The sequence below is a fragment of the Terrapene carolina genome, unplaced genomic scaffold (genome assembly GCF_002925995.2).
Source record: "Terrapene carolina triunguis isolate 2854851 unplaced genomic scaffold, T_m_triunguis-2.0 Scaffold210, whole genome shotgun sequence".
NCBI classification, from domain to species: Eukaryota; Metazoa; Chordata; order Testudines; family Emydidae; genus Terrapene; species Terrapene triunguis.
In genome coordinates this window covers 24,546,079-24,573,721 of record NW_020664561.1, presented here as the reverse complement: position 1 = coordinate 24,573,721, position 27,643 = coordinate 24,546,079, and the positions used below count along the sequence as shown (strand labels likewise).

Genomic DNA, 27,643 nt, shown 5'->3' with positions numbered 1-27,643 from the left:
TGAGAGGTCTGAGCCAAGACACAGTTTAGCAACAACAACAACAAAAACCCAATTACCTGTAAATACTGTCATTATAACAGCGTAAGCCTGCATCCTAGTTACAACCATTTTTTTCCGCAGCAAAATGGATCTTACAATATTTATGTGGTCCATGAAATAATTTTCTGTAAATTTTGAAACAATTCTAGAAACGAGGGCTTCTTTTCCAGGATTAGCTTGTTCCACATATGTACTATGTTTGCTGATGTAGCCTGACAGTGTATTTTCCCCAAGCCAGATCAGTAGGGCTTAACTTAAGACTCATTATGCTGCTTACGCAGTAGACATGTATACTTGGACTCTTTCTCAAGCTATAACTTACAACGCCCCATCCAAATGTGCACTGCATGCTCCTTGGGGGTGAGGGTACCTTTAAAAGGCGGTCATAGTTCTACAGAAGCCCTGCCATTTGAGACTGTCAGGGGTATGGTAAATCAGAACATTCCTTGAGTGCCTGGGACATGCACCCCTCCCCGTCTAGTGACACACAGACTGGCTTTGAGTGCCCCCGCGCAACATCAGGGGTTGTCAGAGCCTCGTGTCTCGGGAATATGGCTTTTATGGTCTCAAAGACTCCCATATACAGGAAACTCAGTTGCTCTACCTTGACAGATTGAAGGGCTGAGTTGACCCTGCCAGCATTTGAATCCAGAGTGCCATGGGACCTGGAAGTTTGCAACCTGATGTTTAGATAACTAAGGCATCCCCTTCAGCTGGAAAAGAGTTATGTATATAGTGTGATCATGCATATAATAAATGCATATGCTTTTGAACACTGTAATTCAGACTCTTTCAAAGGTAACTCAGGAAACCTTATACAAAGTTATGGAAACATTGGTGTTATGACTAAAAATTATTATCAGCATTTATCTGGTGCTCATGCTGTGGTATCTGGGTACTTTACAAGGCTTAAAGTGCATTTCTCTACTGAAAAGTCACTCTGGTACAATGGCACCTGGGAGTTTGTTACTGTCACTGGATTATTTCTTTAACAAATGGGCTCAGTGTACAAGTAAAGAGTTTCACATTTTGAGAACCTCAGGATCTCAGCTAGAGAGATCAAAACACCTGTTCCCTGGCTGCTTGCAAGGGGAGTCAAATAAAATCAACCATTCAACTAAAATCAGCATTGAAACTTTTCTGAAGGCCTGAGCAGCTGCTTTTAGCGTTGGTCAGATTTCTGCTTGCTCCACCTATGGAGGAAGCTCTGCCATTCATACCCAGAAAATTCAAGTTTATCAACTACACATTTCTAAACCATGTGAGGGTACAGCACTGCTACAAGGAGATGGGCCTGAAAGAAAAATCCAGATCTGGATTCTGGTTTGCAGCTTGAAGCTAACACTATCAGGAACCAAATCTGAGCTCTCTGCAATTTGGGCAGGCTCAGATGTGGGGTTCAAACTCTGGGGGTTCAGAGCCTTACAAAGAGTTCAGATATGGCGTTTTGGTTTGGGCTCATCTCTCTCACAAAGCTGAATAATTCCCAGTGTCTAAAGTGTAAATGAAGCTAACTCTAATGCAAATAAGAGTAAACCTTGCAGCAACTTAAATGATAATGTGCCCTTTAAAAATATGTATTCTGGGGGGGTGGACAGGGAAGAATCTGTAATTATCCTTTCCCCGCCCATCTTAACAGTTGTATTGGAACAGTCTGTTAGAAAAGCTCCTTCACTCTCTGCAGCATCTTCTATTCAAGAGGCTCATTAATCCTGAGGCCAGCTGAATGATCTCGCTGGGTATATATTCTTCAGTGCTCCAAATCTTATTGAATAATCATGAAAATTCAAATTTTGCAACATCTGTGCTGATAATTGCAGAGATAATTACTTTTTGCTGGAAGGAGGAAATGCACCTTGATGAGTGAGAGACTGCAAGGAAGCGAAATCGCCCATCCTCAAATAATGATAATTAAATCTCCTGATTCAGGGTGTAAATCAGTTGCCACAGGGGTCAGGAGGGAAATTTTACTGCTATGAACACTACAGAGCTGGTGAGGTGAATTAAAGGATTTTTTTTTCTCTTCTGAAATGTAAAAAAACTACTTCTGCTGGATACTGGTCTTAATCCAACCAGCAATCAGATTTGCCCTTGCAAATCTTGTATTGCTGTCTTAGCAGGAAAAAGTCATATAGTACAAAAGACAAAATACAGGACAGGGCTGATGCACATGGAAAGTTGAAACCCTGATTAAAACTGCATTATAATAAACATTTGCTGACATTGAGATAATGTACACATGATAACTTGCACATAGAACACACATTTTGTAAAGTCCTAGTAACTTGTTAGTTATTGCTTTATTGCCTACAAATTCATTATTCGGCTATTTTTCCTCTTTCCAGTTGAAATGTCCATTTTAGCCTAATACAATTTTGAGGAAAACATAAAATGGAAACAGAGCTGAATGACTTGGCTTACTCATTAAATATGCCACTCTTGCTGAGGGAATATGGAATTCATAATGTGCTACGTTTGGTATAATATGCTGTAACTCAACCTTTTTAAATTGCACTGGGCTGAAACTTCATAGACTAGTTTGAACTTTTCAGCCTTCATGGATTTTTTTTTTTAAGCAGGGGGGAAAAGGCCTTAATCTCTTACATCATTAAAGCTTTTTGAGTGCAACAGCATTTGGACATTTTTTTCCATTTGTTAGATGTTTGGTAACACCTTAAATAATTTTCATTTGAAAACAAAAATACCTGCTGTAGGTGATTGTGTAGTGAGGACTGGTCTGTTTATTTTATTTTACAAATATTGGAAACAGCCAACCTATTTAACAACCGGCATCAGCTTCTAAGTCATTTCAGCTGGGCTTTTTTCATGAGATTGCTTTGCTAAGCATCAGTATATCTTCCTCAATATTCTATGTAGAGCATGGTCAGAGGTTAGCAACTCTTGGGCTTGAGAATAGCATGAAGCCTTCTCATAGAAGAACAGCATGGCATAGCTGCCGCTTGCCCCTAGGCCTACACTCTGGATTTGCTTGGCCTCTGGGGTACACATTGGCAACTACTGAGCAGACAGTTCAGGGGCCTTTGTCTCCCCTCTCCTTGGTCCCAAGTTGGATATGAGCCAGAAAGGACCAACTGGGAGAAGGAGGGCGGCAATAATAGTGGGGACACAAGTGGAGGGGTAAAATACTAGTCTCAGGATCCCCAACTCTTCAGTTAGCTGCATCAGGCTCCCACATGACAAACCCCCAGCCCTGGTGCAATGAAGAACAATCATTCTTGGGTTTCCCCTGGACTGGTGTGTCCTTATGCCACTCCCCCCCTCCCCCCCACCGTGTGGGTCAGTGTCTATATGCCACAGTCCGCCCTGAAAGGAGCAGTTGAGAAAGCAGCTTGAGGTTCTGCACATGGTGTAGAATGGACTGTAGGAAGAAGTGAGGTCTGGAGCCAGCTTAAGGAGAAGTCTGAAGTGAAATTCAAAGAATATGGGAATCCAGAGTAGAACTTTAAAAGGAACATAGTCAGAGTGAGGGCACAGGGCAGATAAAAGGGGGGAATGAGTTATGAGGAAGCCGGGGAGGAGGAAGAGGAAGTGCAGTAATCAAGACAGAAAACAGAATAATTTTAGTGGTGACAGAGATACAGCAGGTAAGATTTTGGAGATGAATTTGTGGCAAAAAAGAGTGGGATTTGGAGATGACCTTAATGTAAAGGGAGAATCCATTTTGAAGAACTTGGAGGACAGGAAGGTGATCAAGAACAGTCAACATGGATTCACCGAGGGCAAGTCATGTCTGACGAACCTGATTGCCTTCTATGATGAGATAACTGGCTCTCTGGATATGGGGAAAGCAGTGGACGTGATATAGCTTGACTTCAGCAAAGATTTTGATACAGTCTCCCACCGTATTCTTGCCAGCAAGTTAAAAAAGTATGGATTGGATGAATGGCCTGTAAGGTGGATAGAAAGCTGGCTAGATCGTTGGGCTCAACAGGTAGTGATCAATAGCTTGATGTCTAGTTGGAAGCCAGTATCAAGCAGAGTGCCTCAGGGGTCAGTTCTGGGGCCAGTTTTGTTCAACGTCTTCATTAATGATCTGGAGGATGGGATGGATTGCAGCCTCAGAAAGTTTGTGGATGACACTAACCTGGGGGGAGAGGTAGATACGCTGGAGGGTAGGGATAGGGTCTAGAGTGACCTAGACAAATTGGAGGATTGGGCCAAAAGAAATCAGATCAGGTTCAACAAGGATAAGGGCTGAGTCCTGCACTTAGGACAGAAGAATCCCATGCACTGCTACAGGCTGGGGACCGACAGCTAAGCAGCAGTTCTGCAGAAAAGGACCTGGGGATTACAGTGGATGAGAAGCTGGACATGAGTCAACAGTGTGCCCTTGTTGCCAAGAAGGCTAACGGTATATTGGGCTGCATTAGTAAAAGCATTGCCAGCAAATTGAGGGAAGTGATTATTCCCCTCTATTCGGCACTGGTGACATCACATCTGGAGTATTGTGTCCAGTTTTGGGCCCCCCACTACAGAAAGGATGTGGACAAATTGGAGAGAGTCCAGCAGAGGGCAACACAAATGATTAGGGGGCTGGGGCACATGACTTATGAGGAGAGGCTGAGGGAACTGGGGTTATTTAGTCTGCAGAAGAGAAGAGTTTGGTGGGATTTGATAGCAGCCTTCAACTACCTGAAGGGGAGGTTCCAAAGAGGATGGAGCTAGGCTGTTCTCAGTGGTGGCGGATGACAGAACAAGGAGCAATGGTCTCAAGTTGCAGTGGGGGAGGTCTAGGTTGGATATTAGGAAAAACTATTTCACTAGGAGGGTGGTGAAGCACTGGAATGGGTTACTTGGGGAGGTAGTGGAATCTCCATCCTTAGAGGTTTTTAAGGCCCGGATTGACAAAGCCCTGGCTGGGATGATTTAGTTGGGGTTGGTCCTGCTTTGAGCAGTGGGTTGAACTAGATGACCTTCTGAGGTCTCTTCCAACCCTAATCTTCTATGAATCAATGAGAAGGAGATGAAGGCATCGAAGATGACACCAAAAATACTGGTCTGGGTGATGGGGAGGATAGCATCAATGGTTGAAGAGAAAGAGAAGTAGAGAAAGTTTGGGAGGCACAATAGTGATTTTGTCTCAGCAATGGTGAGCTCACATTATATATACACATGAATATGAGGGGAGGGAGGAAGGGGCTAAAAACAGATCGAAGGTGGATTCAGGGAGAAGAAAATCAGCAAAGTCAAAGGCAGAATATAGAGAAGAGTTAGGAAAAACAAGAGGCCATTGGATTTTGTAATGGAGAAAAGGCAGTCATATGAGAGGAAGCAGACTGTCTACTTACAAAAGGTGGAGGAAAATAGGGATCAAAATAGAACAGAAATAAATGGGACAGGGGCGTCAAAAGGACTGGAGACAGGGTTACAATTGATTGGAAGGAGCTGTGGACTAGACATGTGAAAGCCAAAGAAAGATGTTTTATTTTCTACTTGCAGTATGCTGTAATTGCAAGTGCCATGGCAGAATGTCAGAGAGAGATTTGTTAACAATTCACCCCATTTTTCATTTTTCACTTTGCTGGCTACCCCAACCAGACTGTTAAATTCAAAACATCAATGATCTGTTTTGCATTTTGTGTAGATTACACACTTGTACCAACATATACTGTGTATGTTTGAACTGCCAAGTATCCTTAGGGACCTTAAAGCAAACAATCCCTTTGAGCTCTTTAATAGGTTCATACAACATCACGTGTCATTGACTTAAAATCTGTTTTGAGCATTTGATTGAAGAAAACCTCACTCTGGAATTTAAAAAAAAAATAAAAAAATTCACTCCTAAAACTTCTGAAGGGTTTTTAAGAATGTTTGCTGTTTGATTAATACAGCTATTGAGAGGCTTGGCTGCATCCAGTCTCTTGTAAAGGAATTTTGTCTCTTGTCTCTTGTTGGCCGTTTCCTCTTTGTTCTAATTGAGATAGGCATGTACAGCCATTGTGCTGTCTAGTGTGAAACTGCTCCTGCCCCTAACTCTTGCCCAGGGAGATAGTAGCTTGGGAAAATATTTCAGTGATTTGCAAGAAATTTTGTTTTGCTAAAACCAATGTGCATCTCTACAATCTATAAAAGTGACTGCGTTTGCATAACCTCATTGTCAGTCCATATTACAATAAATTCAAAAAGCCAGTAGGCTAGAAAATGATAGTTTTAATAGGGCATACCCAGCTAAAAGGAGAACAGAGCCCTAAAAATAGATGTGTATATACTGTATGTATATATTATGCTAGATATAAAGTAGAAAAGTGAGTCTCTACTCCTCCTCGAAACATACTTTCAATAACCGTTATCCTCACCATTGTATTTAACTATGGTTTGCTATGGACTGGATACAGCAGATTGTAAGGGCATGGATTTTACTATATATGGGTGTTGCTGTATACAAAGCAGGGTAGATCAAAAAGCACACTAGGGAGCTTTTACTGTGCATCAGCAGTGTCCACATGGACACTTAGTGCATGGCACGCAGACCCGGGGTAAATTCACAGCCTTGCTTGCCGTGAACTAAGTGTTCATGGAGACAAGCCCTAAGGCTTAACCTCAAAAACAGCCCCTCTCCATATACACACAACCTAATAATAAATAAGAATAAATCCTTTTGGTAGAAAAAAAATCAGTGCCGACATTACAGTGTATTATCCATAATACCATTGAACTTCTAATAAAGTCTTCTTGTTAAAATAGCTAGAATCTCAGAGTTTACACCAGAGTGAGATCAATCTGAACCAGGCCCAATAAATCTATTTCTAGCAACTAATTATCAGCACAAATTAGCCACGTATGCTGCATTTTTCCTTTTCCTTAATCCATTCCCTCCTAAACAAACAACAATGTCCCTATTTTCAAGGTAATTAAAATATTTTCTTATTTAAAAAGATGATCAGCATCCTTAAGGGAAGTAAAAGGTTAGTTTAACTTCTTTTAACTTCTCCTTGCACCTGAAAGAGTCACTAAGCATATCTAAACAAAAACAGGTCATACCTCATTATAATCACTTCAGTGTTGACTTCAAGCAGTGCAAACGAGCCGATATAAATATGCAAAGTACTATCATTCATGTTCTTACTATCTGCAAACACTAAAACAATTAAGAGTGAGATGCTACAGGGAACAATTTAGGTAAAAGCTTTTATGTGAACCACATAAAATACAAAATTTTTGGAACTCGTTTCCCCAGATTATTTTACTGCTTGGTATTGTGATGTACTTTCTCATGTACTTGAGAAGACCTTAGTCATGGGACTCATCAGTGATAATTAACTATCAGCAAAATGTAAATCTGCTGGGTTCAGTCAAGAAGCATAAAAACACACACGTTTTTTTGGGGGGGTTTCGGGCAGCGGGTTGTTTGGTTTTTGTCCTTGGTGGGTTACAATGGGAATCTGGTGTATGTAGTTTTATATGAAAAAAGAACATTTGGATAGTTGAAACACTAGTCAATTTTTTGAGGCAAGGAACCATCTTTACAAGGCATAAAATAGTAGAATTTCTGTTAAAAAATAATAAAACCAAGCAATGAGGGCTTGATCTTGCAAACATGACTAGGCTTCATTCTTACCTACTATGTTTAAAGCTTCCTCACAGAAGCATGAGGTCCAGCTGTAGTGGTTTGTAGGATCAGGGAGCCTGACATAATGCTTTTCAATTTCAAATGCTGTGCATTATTAACTAAATCTTACAGCACTTCTGTGAGGCAGAGGTGACAGTCTGTACCCTTATGCTCATCCTTTGTATAAAATTTATCATAGTCTTGTAAAAAGTATGCCTTATGAGGTATCATTTTTAAACCTCATAATCCGCTGAACATTATTGTCCCAGTAAAATATGAGTGGCAACACTGTATGTAAAGTTATTAAATTCTATTGTATAAGACATGTTCCAAGTCTAGGAAAACAGCTTCAAACTAGTTCCCCAGAAACAAAAGGCTACCAAGCACCTCAGCCAGGTGTCAGCGTAATCAAATGGACTATAACCTAATTAAGTGGCTATTCTTTGGCAGGAGAAAGGATGTGAGTGAGAAATTTACATGTTGGCAAAGAAACAGCTGGATGTTCCCATCCCACAGACTTGTCATGTGAACCCCATCTGAGATGATTCTCGGAGAAGAGAAATGCTGTGAGAAAGGGGAGCAAACTCCTTAGATTACCTCTCTCCTCCCTTCTCTCTGCCCACGACATCCACAACACCTGAAGGACAAGAAAAGAAGCATTGGACTGGGGGATGGGTCCTGGCTGAAAGGCATCCAGCCAGTAAGACCACAAAATCATGTGGTAAGAGAGATTCATTTAGCTTGTTAAGTTAGTTCTTAGTTGCATTTTACCTTTTATTTTCTTGTAACCAAATTCTGACTTTTATGCCTCATTACTTGTAATCACTTAAAAGCAATCTTTCTGTAGTTAATAAACTTATTTTACTGTTTTATCTATGCCAATGTGTTTGGACTGAAGTGTTTGGGGAACTCCATTTGAGAAGGTTTGTGCATATAATTTTCTATTAATGAAATAATGGACTTTATATGAGCTTGTATTGTCCAAGAGGATACTGGGCAGTACAAGACACATTTCTGGGGGAAAGTCTGGGACTGGGAATTTGCTGGTATCGCTCTGCAGTCTAATTCAAGGATGGCAGGCTGGCTGGCTGAAGCCCTTTTGCACTATAGCTGAGGGTAATTTACGTGTTGGAGGCTATGTGTGAGGAAACCAGGAGTGGTTGCTTTCACAGCGAAGCAGTGTAAAAGGCACCCCAGACTGGAGAACTGAGTGGACACAGCAGTCCAACAGTCTCAATTGTATTCTGGGTAATGTTTCAGCAGGTAAGTATTACCCTCATTTACAGATGGGAAATTGGAGGCAGATTGGCCCTGCTGTTAAAATTGAGGATCTTTGGGTTTTTCTGTTATACCTGCACCAATTCAGAGGTTCTTGGCTTAGCAGCTTTTGTCCAAGAAGTTTTAGAGGATTATCTGTGCATGACAGTCTTGAGGATTTCCAACCCCCCATGATTTCCCCTGCCTTTACTACTCACTGGTTGAAGACCCATGATGACCTATAAAAACTAGGTTGTATTCCCTGTGGAGCCTGACATTGCATCTCTTTAACTGTTTGTGAATCATCCGTGCAAGACATTCCCTTCCCCCAAGGATAAGTGTGGTGTCTCTGCAGTGTTTCCCACCCATTTTGGCCTCTGAAGTAAGAGGTCACATCCTGGACTGAAACTCACCTCTTTTGCATGGCAGCACTGAATTCTACCACCAGCCAGCCTGTTAGCTCAGCCCATTTAATTTAGTTCAGGCTGGATCTTGGCACACAATTTCTCAGTCCAGATGCAATTATTTTTTAAAGGAAAATGCCCACAATTTTGCTTAGCCTGGAAATCTGAAAGTTCAAAAGGGTAAAAAGCATTTCACACCATAAATAAACTATTAAATGTATTTGAAAACAAAGTTTGTAATTACCCTTGAGATTTCTGAACCTAGATGGAGGTGCCCATTATGCTTAAAAGGTGACATCATTTATGTCACTGGTATTATGGGAACCTTATGTAAGGGACGGCATACTTGTTTCTAACCTACTTTACTGCTGTTTTAGCAATCTGGAGGACACATGAGTGTGTGTGTGTGTGTGTGTGTGTGTGTGTGTGTATATATATATATATATGTATATATATAAAATACTTAATCAAAATATTTATTTTGTTGAGACTGCGGTGTGTGTCGTGAGTGCTCGGGATCCGGCACTCTAACACTTCCTTCCACACTGTCCATCTTAAATATGAAGTCATTTCATCAATAAGACACCCTGCCCCATCAACAGGACACAGCACATGGGAATGGAAGTACCATGTTATTTTCCTGTGTGAAAGCATCAGAGGTCTATTTACCTTTCAGCGGATGTTAGCCTCGGTTCAACTATCATGTTCATGTTTGCACAAAGCTGCAGCTCCTATTTTTCATAGCATCTCCAGGTCTGTGTGAATCGACATGACACTAAAGCCCAACTTCTGTAATCTCCTGAATCCCGAGGCCCAGTGTTCACACTATGCAAGCCTAAGAAAATGCTGACACGAAGGACCTGAGTTCACCCAAAAGTCCTTTGACTGTAAAGAGTGAGTACAATCTGCAGGATTAGGCTCTAATCGCTCCTTTGGGACATAAAGAGCTAAATCTAAAATCAAACAATTGCCAATGTTTATAAGGTCCTACACATCTATAAAACACTATGCTCCCTCTGCTGGCTCAGCAGATGCAGGGAGTACAGGAAATTTTCCTATTGTGTGGTGATGCTGGTTCATAAGCAAAGGATAATGCATCATGTAAATTTCAAGCTAGAATTTAATACTGAAATATCCAAAATAACATTTGCCAGAGTAAGGGGGCAAATGAAGTAGCACCATAAAGTCTTCTCAAGCCTACAGAGGATACTGTAGAGTAAAAGAAATATATTAACTAAATGCAATTTGTGACCCTTAAAGGTTCTAAGCACCACAGGGTGAATTAAGGAGAGAATTACAACATTTAATGCTATTGCAACAGCAAAATATTGGCTAGGCTGTATTCTTGTACATTTAAGAATCAAGATTAATACAGAGCTGACATTTGAATAGTGGCCAATATTATTGGCATAGCAAATATATAAATACTCCATATACATGATGTGGTTACTGTTATCTGAAACCTCAATATTAAATTAATTCATTTGTAAAGAAGAGCAAAATAAATTCTGGCTCACTAACACACACACACACACATGCTGTAGGGGGAGGTCTAGGTTGGATATTAGGAAACACTATTTCACTAGGAGGGTGGTGAAGCACTGGAATGCATTACCTAGGGAGGTGGTGGAGTCTCCTTCCTTGGAGGTTTTTAAGGCCCGGCTTGACAAAGCCCTGGCTGGGATGATTTAGTTGGGAATTGGTCCTGCTTTGAGCAGGGGGTTGGACTAGATGACCTCCTGAGGTCCCTTCCAACCCTGATATTCTATGATTCTATGATTCTATGATCATGAGAAGCGAAATGATGACAAATGTTTTTCTCTTACCACAAAATACAATCCATCCAGCCAAGAAAGATTGTGCAGTTTAATATAGATAATGTAGAACATTTGAAACACTTTAATTAACAATCATAGCTATTCAAGAAAGACTTTCTATAAAGAAAGCAATAATGTAACTCCAGGAACAACTGTCTTGTACATATATAGCCCAGCACTGTATAGCCATTTGTCTAATTTCTACCCAGATTTACAATTATGTTAACTTCTTGATTTACACTGGTATGATGGAGATCAGAATCAGGCCTTCTGCCTTTAAAAGTGTTTATCGAAATAAAGACAGGTTTCAGAGTAGCAGCCGTGTTAGTCTGTATCCGCAAAAAGAACAGGAGTACTTGTGGCACCTTAGAGACTAATAAATTTATTAGAGCATAAGCTTTCGTGGGCTACAGGCCACTTCTTCAGATGCATATGCTCACGAAAGTTTATGCTCTAATAAATTTGTTAGTCTCTAAGGTGCCACAAGTACTCCTGTTCCTTTTATCGAAATAAAGTTAATTTCCTGAATTCCAAGTACACTGTATCTTAATAGGGTTTATAATGGTGAGTTTATAGGACTATTTTCAAAATTCAAAACAGCAAAATACGCATGTTAAGAAATTTTTTTGTTAAAAATCTAATACTTGGCCAAATTTAATGCTGAGGTAAGTTGGTGCAGCACTCAGTGAAGTCAGTAGGGCTGTATAGGATGTGATTTGATCCCTTTACATTCATTTTTGAACCATTAAATTGGGTCATTTTGTTTACCACTTAAAGACTGATCTTAAATATCCCAGTCATATTCTAGAATATATGGGGCATGTAAAATGTATGAGTCCTACACATCCAACATATTCCTCTTTTTTCTTCTCTGTATATGTCAGACTCTTTCAGATCTTCCTAGGGATCTGTGAGACTATATAATGCTCAAGTTCATTGTCTCATTGCAAGTTTTATTATCCAAAGCATAGCATATGACAGGTTGTGCATCTGTCTTGATTTGGCAACCTGATTGTAAATTTGACCAGTACAATGTGGCCTTGTACAACATTATGCTGAAAAGCATCAGCTCTACAAACTAAAGTTTTCCTTGAGCTGGAGAAGCAGATTATTATGTAACAGAGGCTGAGTGACCTTCTGTTGTCAATTATGCATGTGCGGCATCATTGATTTCACAAGGGGTATTGCCTGCTTATAACACAGCACAATTTTACCCTCCATGGCCAGTGATAGAATTGTCTTTGTCTTCAGTCTGCCGTGCACAATCAAACTTGTTCTTTACACAAAGAACTCAGTCGGACATATGAGGGAAGGAAATATCTAGTTAGGAAAATATGTATCATTAGCTGAAATAGGATGCCATGAGTTTCAAGAGTCACCAAGTTCAGCACCCACATTGTTCCAGGTAAGAGATCTTACCAGTCTCTGGCTGTATTAGGGAGTTGATAATCACTCTCTATTCAGTCATAGGAAGGTCACAGTTTGAGTTTTGTGTTCAGTTCTGAGTTGCACAATACAGAATGGACCCTGTTAAACTGGACAGAATGTAAAGGCCAGACAAGCATGAAAGGGTTAGAGAGCATATTCTATACGGGGGAGACTGAAGTAACTGGATTCATACAGTTTAGTTGAGAGGTGACAAAACTGGGACATAACACACTATAAATATCTAATATACTAGAAAAAAAGCTGTGGAAGAATTATTCCTAGTAGTTAGAGAAAGCAAGGTAAATAGTAATGGCCTCTAAAAGCCTCAAAAGGAAAAATTCTTGATATTTGGAATATTTTATAACAAGGTATCCATCCGATAATGGAATAGTCCACCAGCAGTGGGTGCAAGGAGAGAAGGGGGGAGATGTCCTTGGAAAATGCATATGCATAGACACTTGAGAAACACTCTCCTGCTGCCAATAATACACAATTCTCTTTCTATAGGAACTTGCTCAGCCCGAGTGCGGGGCATTGGGATTCCTACAGTTCTAAGTATGCTATCTGTACCAGGATCTGGGCGCTCATGGCTGAGAAGACACTTATCTTTCTCTCTCCCGCCTCCCTCCTTTAAGGGAACAAGTTTTACATGCTAAAAAGTGTTTATGAACAGCAATGTTTTACGCAGAAAGATGTGCCAGATTCAAAATATCCACTGCTTGCAGGCGCTGTCAGTCATGTCGGGCTACATTATATAACACTGCGTAACAATGTAACCAGACAAGATAGATCATAGTAATGATGGGTCAGCTATGAAATCCTAAAGCAAAAATCTCTGCAGATGTTTGAAAATAGTGTTGGTAGAAGCTCCCTAGGTTTTAATTTTCTATGTATTTCCAACTCAGAAAAAAAAAAGAATTGAACATTTATACATTTTTTTTCTGCTGAAGAGATGCCTGTTACTGTGAATATTTTGAATTTCCTGTTGCATTTTTAAGGAGGAAGAAATCCACGGAGATGGCTTTGGGGATGGCACATCTCTCATTGAATTCATATTCTGCATGAGGAAAACATACACAGCCACATTAGAGCCCCAAATGTTATCTCCAGTATTGGAAAACAGTTGTAAGAATTGGGGCCATATTTTTATTTAGTGTCCTCATGAAAAGTTCCAGAGCTCCTTCCTGAATTACCAAGGTTCAGCCATGGCATGACTGCACCACAGAACATAATTGCAAATGGGTCCGTATTTGCTTGTTTGCATTTCTGTAACAAACTTTCCTTCTAAATCTGGAATATCATAGTCAGGCTGAATTTATTTGCAAAGTCAATTCTCATTTCATTAAAAAATATATTTCCTGTTAACTATTGTGCCAATGCTGGTGCATTGTATGTAGGATATATGGAACCATTTACAGCTAAACATAGGGACCCATCAAGCATGCTTAACTTGATCTGACTAAAATGTCCTTATGTTACCTCAATGGGAAGTTGTGAGACTTCATTAATCTTTGCAAAGCACTTTGATATCCTCAGATGAAAGTCAGAGGCAGAAGGAGGTTTGTGATTAAGGCACTGGACTAGAACTCAGGAGATTTGGCTCTGCCACAGATTCCCTGTGAGACCTTGAACAAGTCATATAATCTCACTCTGCTTTTATGCTGCACCTAAGGCCTGCTCTACACTGGGGCGGGGGTCGATCTAAGTTATGCAACTTCAGCTACGTGAATAACGTAGCTGAAGTAGACGTACTTAGATCTACTTACCGCGGTGTCTTCACTACGGTGAGTTGACTGCTGCCACTCCCCTGTTGACTCTGCCTGAGCCTCTCGCCGAGCTGGAGTACAGGAGTCGATGGGACAGCGCTCAGGGATCGATTTATTGTGTCTAGACTAAACGCGATAAATCGATCCCCGCTGGATCGATTGCTGCCCACCGATCCGGCTGGTAGTGAAGACATCCCCTAAGAAATGAGGATAATAATGTTTCTGCACTTCCCAGTGGTGGTGGGAGGATAAATTCACTCTTGTTCGTGAGGTGCTTAGATCCTAGAGCCACCCACAGTAAGTATCTAGATAAGTATAGAAGTGCCCTAAGAAGCAAAATGTATTGTTACACAGAGATGCGCTGCCCATAGTTTAACAAAAGGCTCCCTGTGATGGGGCTTGGCCCCACACATGTGTAAAAAGAGTTAACCTCAACAGGGAACAGTCCTCCAAGTGACTCCTCCAAGTGGCCTAAAGAGGCTGCAAGGAGCGGCCAATCCAGGCCCAGCAGGCTTAGATAAGAGGAGCTGCAGGGCAGAGCCAACATCAGTTGCTGCTGGGAGCTCAATGAATGAGGATTGTGTCTCTAGTAGGCTGAGAAAACTATGGCACCTTGGACAGAGCTACTGCTGGCAGGGACTAGGGGAGCAAGAGGGAGCTCCTGGCTGGCTGCTGGGACTGAGTTGTATGCCCTAAGGAAGAGAGGAAAAGGTGATGTGGCCAGGACCGGCCTTACATAGGGGTGAACTGGGCGAAAACCCAGGGCATCATTATAAATGCGGCACCTCCGGAGCAGGGTGCCCCTCCCCCTGCTGCTCTGCTGGTGTCTGCAGCCCCGCAGCTCTGCCCCCTGCCTTGGAGCCACCCCTGGCCAACTGCTCCTGGGAGCTTCCCGTTTGCTGTACGGAGGGGGTGGGGGGGAAGGAGGGGTGCTGATGTCCCCTACCCTCCCCCCCATGTATCCCATCTCCACAGAGTGGGGGGGGGTGTGTGTGAGAGAGAGAGAGAGAGGGGACAGGGCTCACCAAGAGAGGGACAGAGCTGCTGTGTCTGAAGGAGCTTTCCATCAGGCTGGTGAGTGCCACTCTCTTAAAGGGGCAGCACGCGGTCTCTCTCACAGTCCCCCAGCTCACACACGCTGTCTCTTTCACACTCACCCTCCAACACATACTTATGTTGTTGTTGTTGTTGTTACTCGTTGGTACTTCCTGCAATGCATATATGTTCTCTGTAATTTTATTCTTTCAAAGTGCTGTTATTTTAGTTTTTTGACTGGTCTGTGCATTTCATCACTTTATTTCTCTCTCATGCTTACATTTAATTCTTTGAGTAGTGAGTTCTAAAATGCCTAACCTGTCCTGGCTGGAGTAATTATCATTATTACTTTTATTATCACATTGTGCTTTGTCATTCATTATTTAAAATGGTACAATCAAATAATAGTATCCTTCTAGAGTGTAACTTTAGCTTGTACTAACCTTAGCAGTGCCAGTTTAAAAAACATTAGCTAAACACATAACTTTAGACACTGGGCAGATGAAGGTTGCTTATTTTCAAATTGTATTTTTAGTTATATCTGTTAAAATAACTTAAAATTTGCATGAAAATAAATGCAGTTCCAACTATGATACCAATAGCAATGATGGAGTCAAATGTTAGTGAGTCACATACATGATTGTGATTTGTAAACATAAATGCCAAAATAATTAGAAAAATAAATTCCCTTTCTTAATAAAAGAGAAAAAAAACCTTAGTCACATATGTTAAAATTATGTTTTTAGTGAAAAACAATTGACTAAAATAGAGTAGATAATGGCAATAACACAGATTTTAAGCAGATTTTATTTATTTTTATGTATCTCTAATAAAGATAGTGTACAGAGTATCAAACATGTGTTTCTCATATCTGTGTTAAAGCTCTAGAACTGATACCTAAAGGCTTGGGATTGAGAATATCTTGCTGTATTCTCTCCTGATTGTTCTAAATTTACATGTAAACTTTAAATGTGGCTTTAATTGGAGTTTGTATATATTTTTCTTTCTTTATATAACAATTAGATACAGTGCTCCTGTCAGCTAATTCCTAAGTTGTTATCTACAAAAACCTTAGTTTTCAGGTGCCTAAGGAGTCCCTGGAATCATGGTTAAAGTTTCCTCCCCCCACCAATCTGAAATGGTGCCCTGGGTGAGCCAGGAGGGCCATGGGCTCTGGCAAGATGCAGCCCCCATATGACAGCGTGAAGCCTGCCTTGAGCCACATGCTGAGCATCAGGCACCACAAGCCGCAGAACAGCGCAGAAAGGTGGCAATACACCATATACCATGCTACCCTTACTTCTGCGCTGCTGCTGGCGGTGGCATTGCCTTCAGAGCTGGATGCCCAGCCAGCACCTGCCAGTATCAGGCTGCCCTGCCAGTGCTTAATTTGTGCCAGGGCTGAGCTCTAGCTTCTGGCATCTCTTTCAATACAAATTAAACACTGGGGGAGCAAGCGGGGCCTGGAGGTGAGGTGGGGCGGAAAGCTCAAGGAGCCCGTGGGGGCCAGGAGTGATGGGTGAGGGAGTGCCAAAGTACAAGTTCACCCAGGGTGCCATTTTCCCTAAGGCTGGCCCTGGCTGGGGCCATGGGGTAGTGGGCCAAGGAGATATAGCAGCATTGGGAGGCATTAAAGAGTCACAGCAAGAGGCTGCTATCTGTAGGGTCCCTGGCGTGGGACCTGGAGTTGGACCACTGTGGAAGTGGCATGATTATTAGACTGAGACACTAACCCCCAGAAGGGGGGAACAAGGATGGTGACATGACTTGAGGGCTGAGTCCCGAAGAGGACGCTGAGGTTCCTGAGGCTGTGAGAGGAACTGCAGGAGATCAACAGAGACAGAGCGATGACATGCAAACCGCGGACAGGAGGGTGTTAGTCTCAAGCTAATCACCAGAGTGACCAGGAGGGGGTGCCAGATCAGGAGAGGGTGCCAGAGGGGGTGCAGTGAGGGACACGCCCTGTGATACTCCCACAAACAAGGACCCCCTTAGCCTGTGATAAACCCTATGTAACGTGCTACAGAAAAAAGTGTTCACATTTAAATGAGTACTGCCCCAACCACAACTCAGAGAAGAGACAAATTCTAACTTATATTAAGGTGCATATTTGCTGAAAATATTGTTAACCTTTGATAATTCAAGGACCTTAAGAATTAGGCTTATCAGGAAGGAGCTGGAGAAGGTAATGCCATCAGTCTTTAGCCATTTTGGTGACTGACACGGGCTCAGGAAGGTGAATATTATACCTTCCTGCACCTGTGAGGCCCTGGTGCTGAAACCATGCTGCGGATTCACCCCAAGGGAGAGGAAGTGGTGTTTCTAGAGCTGCACAACTGCATGGATCCTGATGAAGGGTGTGGCATTAAACTCCCGTTGAAGTGCCATACGAACTCTGCAGGTGGAAACTTATACAGGGAAGTGCTTATTTGCGACATTCCCCAGTGACGCTCACACCCCACAAGTGCCACCCATTTTGGGGACTGTAGTATCACCCTGGCACAAGGGAGGTGGCAGCACCCTCCGCTCTGATGGATTATCCAGGGTTAACCTCAGCAGGGAGCAGTAGAGGTGAGTCCTCCAAGTAGCCTAGAGAGGTTGCCAGGAGCAGCCAATCCAGGCCCAGCATGCTCAGAAAAGAGGATTTTCAGTGTAGCGTGGCATGCAAGAAATGACTATCAATCTTTTCAAAGAAAAGGGGTTGGACTGACAGCAAACAAAGATGGAGACTGGAATTGAACACAGATGCGTCTATGCACTCCCAAATACATGCAAAGCACTTTCAGACTCACCTACTGGAGCTTTGCAGGGGGAGTGACTAATGGAACCACATATGTAATTCAACGAGAATGTTTTGTTAGGTTTCAGGAATTAAAAACAATCAACAGCAAAAGTAGGGGAGGAGGAGGAAGACTCAAAAGAATCTGCTCACTGTGAGCACAGCTGACAACAGAGTGAACAGCTACTGTACTAGGATGCAGAGGATTGACAAAAGGTTAAAAGCATTGAAGAAAAGAAGTGTTATAAGATCTATTTAAAGCCTGTTCAAATGCTCTTTCAAGATCAGAGGCTTCAGGAGAGAGGGAAAAGTACTTTAAAGTGCTAATTGTCTTTTTTGCGTTGGGATTTTACAGGCAGTGAGTGCCTGCCAAGCCCTGAGGGTGTCATGTATTGATGCACAATACGTGCATACTTGTAGTGCAGGCTGATGATGGAGACTGACTGGTCATAGTAGCAAAATTTCCTTTTTGCCCCATATGTTTTTGGGCAGAGTAATGCATGTGACATACAAAAGTGGCTACTGAGGGAACTTGGTTATTACACCCTTGAAACTAAAATGGACATGACAGCACTGTATAAATGTCTTCAGAAAAAAGAAGGGGACTTGTAGCAGAATTTCTGCCAGTACATCATTCTAGTGTAGACAGGGCCTGACCCTCATTACCACTGAATCACCTTTAAACTGCTCTGACAGTGTAAAGATGGGTGTTAATTAGATTAGGATGGAACAAATGAAAATTACCTTTGCCCCCATTTTAAGGCCTCTTTACAGTGCCAGTGTGGTGTAAAGGGGGCCTCAGAGTAACTGAGAATCAAGTTCTAATGCTGCACAATATATCTTAGGTACATTGTGGTTGATCTTTACACTGTTCCTGTTCCACAGATTGCAATGGAGTCACTCCTGATTTACATTGATGTAAATAAGAGACGAATCAGGCCTACTACATACAAACCTGAGCCATTCCAGACTATCAGATAAACAATGGAATTTATTTTGTAGAAGTAGTGGTCTCAGGTGTTAGTTTTTGGACTTTTTCTTTATTCCACCTAAGTCTAGCTAGGGTGCATGCCTGACAAGAGCATTCTCCTCTCCTTGAATTCAAGCATGATCATTTCTGGTCTGAGTAAGACTCACATGGTCTTATAATGGTCCAGAATCTGGTGTGGCAAGTCTACCAGGATTTTGATTCCAAGTGCATGCCATGGCTACCATGGGGTATCTGATCCTAATTGAGAGGCCTAAGAGATCTTGCCGAGACCTGACCTAATTTGGCCATTGAGGGGTCAGAGGCTTATGAATTTATGCAGAATTTCACTTTTCTTTCTATGACCCCCAACAACTGACAGTATTACCATCATTACAAATGCATTAGTCTTGTGTAACATGTCTGGTTACATGTTTGCTATACTCCTCGGCGCTTATCACAAAATTGCTTACTGGCTGCTTTGCCAACCAATAGGCACCCATCACCCACCCATGTGGGGAGCTGTACCTTTAAGAGGCTTTGGCAAGAGCTAGTTGGAAGCCATTGTTATCTTATGCTGAGGTCCATGTTACACAATCCTGATCAGTTAGAACTCAGACCTCTGTCAGACTCCTTGGCTCAGAGTGATCACTGCGCACCATTCTCTCATATCCTCTGAAAAGTTTGGACAGGTTCTTGCCACCTTTACAACTTCCCAGGCTCTGCTTAGCCTAATAGGAAGTCAAAGTGAGCCTGGCATGATCAACCACCGAGCTGTCTGTCTAATCTCTCTGGTCTGTCTGTCTTCAGCGATACCAACTCTTGCAAATTTATCAGACAAACATTTTGGCTTCTACTGGAGTGTGAGAAGCTGCAGTCCACAGACAATATTCAGCCCTGCCATTGGGGAGAACCCTGTTTGATTGTCCACCTTCTGAGGAAGAGCAGCCAATCAGAGCTGTTGTAGGAGGCAGGCAGAGCTCTGTCCCCTCCCCTCAAAAAACAGAGGAGATTATAGGTAGAAAAAGGGGGAGACAAAACAGCTTCATACCATTTTCACATGAGGTGATGGGGGAGGAGGGAGCAGAAAGAGACCTGCAGTTTAGGGTGGTTCTGCTCCCTCCTCCCTCTATCCTCCTGTGAGAAATGTGTTGGCTTTTCTCTGCTCCCCCATCTTCCCTTTCTATTGTCACAACACTGGGCCTGTAAAGGGAGATGCAGTAAATACCCCCTGCAGCTGCCCTCTTTCCAGGTGTGGGATGGGGAAGAAGACCCCTGGGGCTGCAGGAGGAGCAGAGGGGTTCTGTGCGGCAAGGGACAGATTTGGGATTAAGAGGGCAGAACTGATTGGATGGCAGGGTGAGTGCATAATTTATTACTGGTCTGTGATATGAGCAGATGTGGGACTATGTGGGAGAGGAAGAGCACAGCATGCATGAATTAGAATATTGGGGTTTGGGGAGAAGATGGAAGCTCTGCACCAGCAGGCAGCATTTAATACAAACCTGTGTCATTTGATCTTAGTTGGGTCTTGCAGCAAGTGCCAAAATCACCTTGCTGTGTAAATTCAGGAGTGTTGGCGGCACTGTGACTCTCACAGAGACATTGTGGGTTAGTAAGGAAATTTAAAAAAACAACAGAGACAAAAATCATGAGATAATCTTTTAAAAAATACCACCACCACCCTAAACTCATGATTAGGGGGTTTCTGATGCATGATTGTTGAGCATTTGGGGTTGGCAACCTGTGTATAGTATCTTGCCCATTACTGTAGACCACAAATAATATTTATATCTGTATAATATTCTGGGCCCAATTTATCCACAGGGGCAGGAACTTTAATTTGCAGCACCTGCTTCCACAGGAGCAGCTGCACTAAAATGAGAAGTTACCTCCAGGTGGCATTGCTGTTGCTGCCCTTTGCCAGGGGTTTTATAAGAGTAGAACAGCTGTAAAATCTACCCAGGGCTCCATAGGCAGCTTGCCTTGAGAGGCTGCTTGGCAGTGGTGCATTGCAGCCAGCTTGTCCTCGTTCTCTTTCCTCTTCTCATCCAACCACTTGTGCTAAGCACTGAATGCACATACGACACCCGTCTGGTCACATCATTTTCTCATGTGTTGCCCCAACATATTGGGAAAAGGGCCAAGGAGATTTAAAAGGAGAAAATAGAAAATGAAAAAAAATCCTGTGCCAAAAACCTCTTGGGAACTCAGTGTGCCAAAGCAAGCAACAGTGCTGGTGGCATAACTGGCAAGGTGGTTTAGTGTCAGAAAGCCACCGTAAATGGTAACGTCCTTAATACTCAACATTAAGTCAATTGGCAGCAGGCACTGGGCATAATCACAAACAGCTTGGTTAGCTCTGCTGTCGCTATCCTCACTGCAGCTTACATAGCTTTATTAATGTAAAACGGCTGGGTTTTGCTGATTGTTTTCAATGCAGTCCTGCTCTCATCGAGACTAATGGCATAATTCCTATTGATTCCAGTGGTGCAGGATCGGACTCCAGCATCACCGCTCTTGTATGTTAACCTTCCATTGGGATCAATTCAGTTTTAGAATGTGCCTGCTTGGACAAACCTGTCAAGCTCTGCAGCATTTAAGTGGTTACATTAGGGATGCACTAATCTCCAATGTATGCATTAGGCCTGGGGGGGGGTTCATTTTTGTTACTATCTAGTGCAATAAGTCACTAGCAAATCAATAGTGTGTCCCCCTGTACAAAGCTGGTTTTGCTGAAATGTCAGTAAACATTTCATTAAACGTTTCCATGAATGGAAGTGAAAAGTTTACTCTTTCAGTCAACAGCATTCTTCAAACACATGTAGTACTAAGCCATACAGTACACACATGTCTCCAAGCCAGCACATTAGCAGCTACAGTGGTGAAACCCATATGTAAATGGCTGTGCATCTAGGCCCCAACTGAGCAAGTTACTTAAGTATATGCCTAATTTAACACCAATGGGACTACTCACTTAATTAATTAGTTATGCATGTGCTAAAGTACCTTGCTGAATCAAGGCCACAAAGTATAAATTTTAGTACAATAATTGTCTTCAGACAAAGATAGCAAATTACAAACATATTTTATCTTAAATAAAAACAAAACCCAAACTATTAAAAGTACCTTTAGGATACAGACACTATAGTCAGAGAGAGCATCCACATTCTAAGGGCCTGATCCTACAAAGTGCTGAGAACCTCTTGAAATTTGAGCATCCTCAATGTCTATTGGCTTAAAAGAGAGCTGATGATCTCGGCACCTTGTAGGAGCTACTTGGCACCTTGCAGCCTCTTTGGGGGGCTTTGCTCCTCCCTAGGGCCTTAAGCTTCTATTTTCAATCTCTTTCAACTCCCTCAAAAAATCCTCCTTGGGGATTAAATTCCCCAGACTTCTTTTTAGCTGAGAAGCAAATCTTTTTGATGCATTTTAGATTCAGATCTGTTTAGCTGGCTTCAAGTCATCCAAATATGGGGGGGGGGGATTTTTCTCCTCTCCAACTCTTGGGGTAGGAGTGTCCATACACAAAATTTTAATTGTACAATTGAGACCCATTTCACCCAACCAACCACCATCAAAAAGTCAATACGGCCAGAGACTGTTTCTTTCTTTACCTCCCCCACAGATGTCCTGAGGCCTAAGATGGGCAATATTCTGCCCTGCAGTAAGTTCATTATCTTCTGACCCATTGGGCTAGAAAATGGGATTTCATACCTTCAAAAAGGAGAGATTCTCAGTTTTCCACTGAGTTACAGCACTTACTTTTAACCTTATACATCTAGCTATGGTATTTCAAAGGTATACATTGGAAGCGTTTACAAAATCAGTGCCTGATCCAAAGGCCATTGAAGTCAATGGAAAGACTCCCTTAGGTAGTCTCACAGAACATATGGTGCTATTTCTCTCCGCTCCTCCACAGACAGTAAATGTTCACTGCTGCGTGCGTGACTTATTGCAGCAAAGGATGGTGAAACTGTGCTGTGCCCCAATAGAAGAATGGGGACCAGATCTTCAGCTGGGGTAAATCAGTATAGCTCTGCTGAAGTTATTCCAATTTACTCCAGCTAATGATTGATCCTAGCTGCTAGTCCCATGTATTCAAGGGCAAAATTTGGCTCTACTATGTGTTGTGGGTTTTTTTGACTGTTTGAATTCACAAGTTTAATTTACATTCCACTATTATAAAATGGGTATAATAAAATGTATAAGATTATTTATTAAAGAGAACAAGCTTTGTTCTACTAATCCTTTGCCTTGATAACAATCTGTGGCTGCATACAGTGTACTTAAACATACATGGATCTTTAGGTGTTAAGGTCAGAAGAACTCAAGATCTTCAGTTCCAAAAACACAGACCTTTAACAAGCAAGCCAAAGCAACTTAGCTTAGCCAGTTAATGAAACTGATAAGCAGACGACAGCATCTGATATTCCATACAGTAGAAGACAGTTCTCCATATATTTATATACACATTCACAAACCAGCAGCCAATATGTTGCCGTGTGTGAAATTCATTATGGATTTATCTCCAGACTGAGCAGTGCAACTGCTAGAGACCTTGATCAACCCCCATCTTCCTTAATTCCCACAGAACAGTGTGATTTATTAATTGAAAGCCTGGGTACCTGGCTCTAATTGGAGAAATGATTTACCACCACTAGAAGTGAATGTTTCCATTCTAGTCTCATGGAGATTTTAGCATCAGCATTTTTGACATACTAAGCAACTGAGGCAGATTTTGAGTCCGTTCATTTTCAGAATGTAGATGCTGCCTCTGACTATAGTGTCTGTGGGTATGTACACACACACACACTTATAAAAGACTGCGGTCTACTGAAAGGAATTGGGGCGGTTACTAGCACTGCACCTAAGGGCACCACATTCATCAGCACTAACTCAGATTTTATTCCTTTGCAAACAGTCTCACAGCATTATCTCTAACTCCAGCAGACAGTTTTCTCTAGTTAGAGCAAAGCACTGGATGCCCAGGGGATCCTAGGATCCAGTTCCAGCAGAACAGCTGTCTTACCATGTGACTTGAAGCAAGACACTTGACCTCCTTGTACCTTGGCCAACCCAGCTAGGAAAGTGGCTAAAAGTTGGACCACTTTGAGAACCAGATGCTGCAGCTGATCTGTCCTGAGTAACGAGAATAAACCTGTTTTGCCACTGCCTCGCACAACATGTGGCTGCTGAATGGTTCTTCAGCAGCAGCTTCCGCAACTATTCTTATTACACATACCTTCTTCCTGTGTCTAGCTAGTCACATATCACACTGAGTGCAAACAGTGATGCTGTTCATTCTGACTTGCTTTTTTGCCCCCATGGTACAGTCTACAGGATGACTACATAAATATAAACACTTTAGCAAGGACTTTCAAAAGTCATTTAGGATCCTAATTATTAAAAATATGTTATATTCCATGTGCCCATATTGCATATACTCACATAGGAATTATACCGCTGTGCAATAGACTTAGCATTTGCTCAAGGCTTTTGTAGGGTAGAGAGTATCTGCCAAGCACTAATTTCATCTAGGCCAGAGAGCAGATAGCAGCAGCTATTATTCTTTATTGTTAATAAACATTCACATAATGCCAAACTTTACAGAGAATACAAAATACACTGTCCCATCCCTAGAAAGTTTCTGATGTAAGGGCTGGATTCTTCTTCATTCTGAGCAGTATCTGACCCTGTAAGTAGACCCATTGACTTTTGTGGGACTACCCAGGGAGTAAGAGTGAGTAACGTTGGCAAAATCAGAGCCTCAATCAGGCAAACCTGACACATGAAGGGAACAGGCGAAAGACAGTGGTAGGGAAGGGAGGGATGAAGGTTAAACCAAAGAGCAATAATGGGAGCCATATTGAACAGCATGTGAATTTTTAAAGTAGGCTAATAGGGGAGGAACAGAGAGTTGAGGGATGCAAGGTGGGGATGGATGCAAGGTGAGAGAGGAGGGATTGGGAGGAGAGTGACAGTGCTGAATATACAGGGAGAGGGATGGACGCCTCAGACAGAACAAAGTGCAATGGAGAGGGAAGGATAGTTAAAGGGAAAGAATGGAGCAGAATTATTTAAAGTCCCATGGCCACTCTGTGGAAATTCATCCAAAATCCAAAGAGACAGACAGAGGGAGAGAATTGCAGAAGAAAAATCATTTTCTGTACCTGCTGAGTCAGAGAGGTCAGTCGTGCTACCCACTGGAGGACACGGCAGATTTTATAAACCACTCACGAGGTGAACGGAATGTCAAATTGAAGACAGGTAAAATGTATCCCTTCTATTTTTAAAAACTCATTCTTTTTTCTTGGGGAATAGGAGAGTGGAATTGACAGGGCCAGACTGTAGATCCAGAGCCTTACACTACTGGGCTTTTTTAAAGGACTAATACATTAGATAACTGAACACAAAACTCAGGACTGACCTATCTTTCTATTATAGAATTATGATTATCACTAAAAGATTTTTATTGGACATACAAACTCCTTTGAAGTTAATTTTCATTTAAGATGTAGAAGCTCACCAGTGCCTTACATGACAGATGTATCAACGGAGTTGCATTTGGGTCATTGTGAGGAGGGTTACCACCGGTACAATATGGAGTGCATTAGAATTGCAGAGATTGAGAGCGAAATTGTAAACTTGTCAAGTTCTTACTTCATGTCTGATTTACAAATATGCGTCATCATTGTTAATACTCATTGCCCATTGTGGAATGTTATAAGTGTGCACAGTTATCCTCAGACGGATGAGAAAAGAAGTCCCTACCAAAAGGAATTTTTAGTAAAATTCAAACAAATGCAATAAGAGCAACAGTGTTCCAAGCAAAAAAATGCAGAGGGCACAAAGTCTCTCTTTCTGTCTCCTTGCTCAGGGATTGGTTTGGATGTCAAATTTAACAACTCCTGGTAACTTGCTACCCTCACAACTCCTTTTTTAATAAATTAGTAGTCCCTCTGTAATTACCCATTCATTTAAATTAAGTAGCCTGTTGCGTTTCTTAAGTAGCTTTGTCATTGAAGTGTGTGGCAGTTTTTTTTATTTTTTTTTATCTTGTAGACTTGGGAGCCTTGCCCTCAATATTTCTGCTAAAAATACATATTTACTATGACCACAAGGGGGACCCCTTGCACTATGTCACCTATACAACATGTAACTATATTTAAGCCATAGGATACTGTAACAGATTATATCTTCAGTTTTTCCCAACCGGCTTACCTGTGAATCCTGGCTGACAATTACACACATAACCCGATGCTCTGTTGTAGCTGAAATCTGCTGGCAGTTCTAGAATACGTCCATACCAGGTTGTCCAGGACCGCTCCACACATTCACTCTCATAGAAGCACGGATTACTGCTGCATTCATTTACATCAATCTCACAATGGGAACCTGCATAACCTGTGGAACAGAAATCAGGTGTTTGACTCAGTCTTGAAAAACATATGAGTCTCCCTGGATAAGTAAGCCACTTAAGATGTGTTGTAAAAAGTCTCAGTTCTCCAGGAGAAAAGATTGCTTCCAAAATTCCAAAGAGAATATTATTCTTCCTTTATTTTCCCTTAATTCCACAACAAGAATGTGTCATTGTCAAACAATCTCCATGGCCAGTGTGACAGTAGAGAGTAGTCAGAACCAACATTCTGGATTTGAAAATATTGAGCACCATAAACTATGGATAAATCTGGATACAAACTTTACAATGTGTCAAACTGGAACCATGGATCTGAATGCCCTATAATGTTCAAACGGTGCAGTTAAGCCTTTTTATGTTTTCTGTTTTAACTGTTTTCTTTCTGCTGCTGTTTTATGGTTCCAAAAATCCACAGCAACAGGTGACATTTTCATGGTACTAACTAGAAGCAGGAAGTACTGGTAAACTAAGGAGAAAGAGATGATTCTTATAACATTTTTTGCCACGTTTTGCAAACCCAAAAGGTTATAAATGTTTACAATAAGCATCCATACTTTGAGGTGATTAGCTTCCAGCAAACCTTTAAGTGTTGTCCATTCCTATTCCAAGCTTTTCTCAGTTTTTACGTGCCTGTTTGTTCAGTTAGTATTCTTTGCCCAAGAGGAGCCTTACTTGGAAGCAGCTGGCCTTTTCCAACCATTGCTTTTTTCTGCTTTATTCATTCAGTTTTTCCAAATACATCATTTACACCTTGGTAATAAGCAAGTAGCAGTTGCAGCTGGATTAGAAAGAAACCACTCAGATTCTAAAGCTCTCAAGGGAGAAAAGTAAGAACCCTCAGCTTTACCTCAATGCCAGTTCAATTGTACACACATTTCAAAAATAGCAGGGCATCTAAAAGACGGATGGTAGTCTTGTGATTAAGGCAAAGGGCTGGGAATCAGGAAACCTTCTTGGCTTGACTGCAAGCTTCACAGGAGTGTAGGGAGGCCAAATAAACTAATGTTTTAAAGTGATTTTAGCTTCTTGAATGGAAGGTGCTATAGAATTGCAAAGACTTGTTATTCCTGAGACTCTTGCATAATTCTAAGAATTCTGTCAAATCGATGCATTTCTAACACAACAATCACCTTATTATCTGAGCTCCCACTACAGTATAGT

General features: G+C 41.8%; 1 protein-coding gene across 1 annotated transcript in view; it reads right to left on the bottom strand.

The window, feature by feature from the left end:
- LOC112115862 (protein crumbs homolog 1) overlaps positions 1-27,643 on the bottom strand; it is a 193,831-nt gene that overhangs the window by 62,978 nt on the left and 103,210 nt on the right. Inside the window, exon 4 of the mRNA XM_026655619.1 lies at positions 26,287-26,469. Coding sequence (XP_026511404.1) covers positions 26,287-26,469 — 183 coding nt within the window. The remainder of the gene's footprint in view (positions 1-26,286; positions 26,470-27,643) is intronic.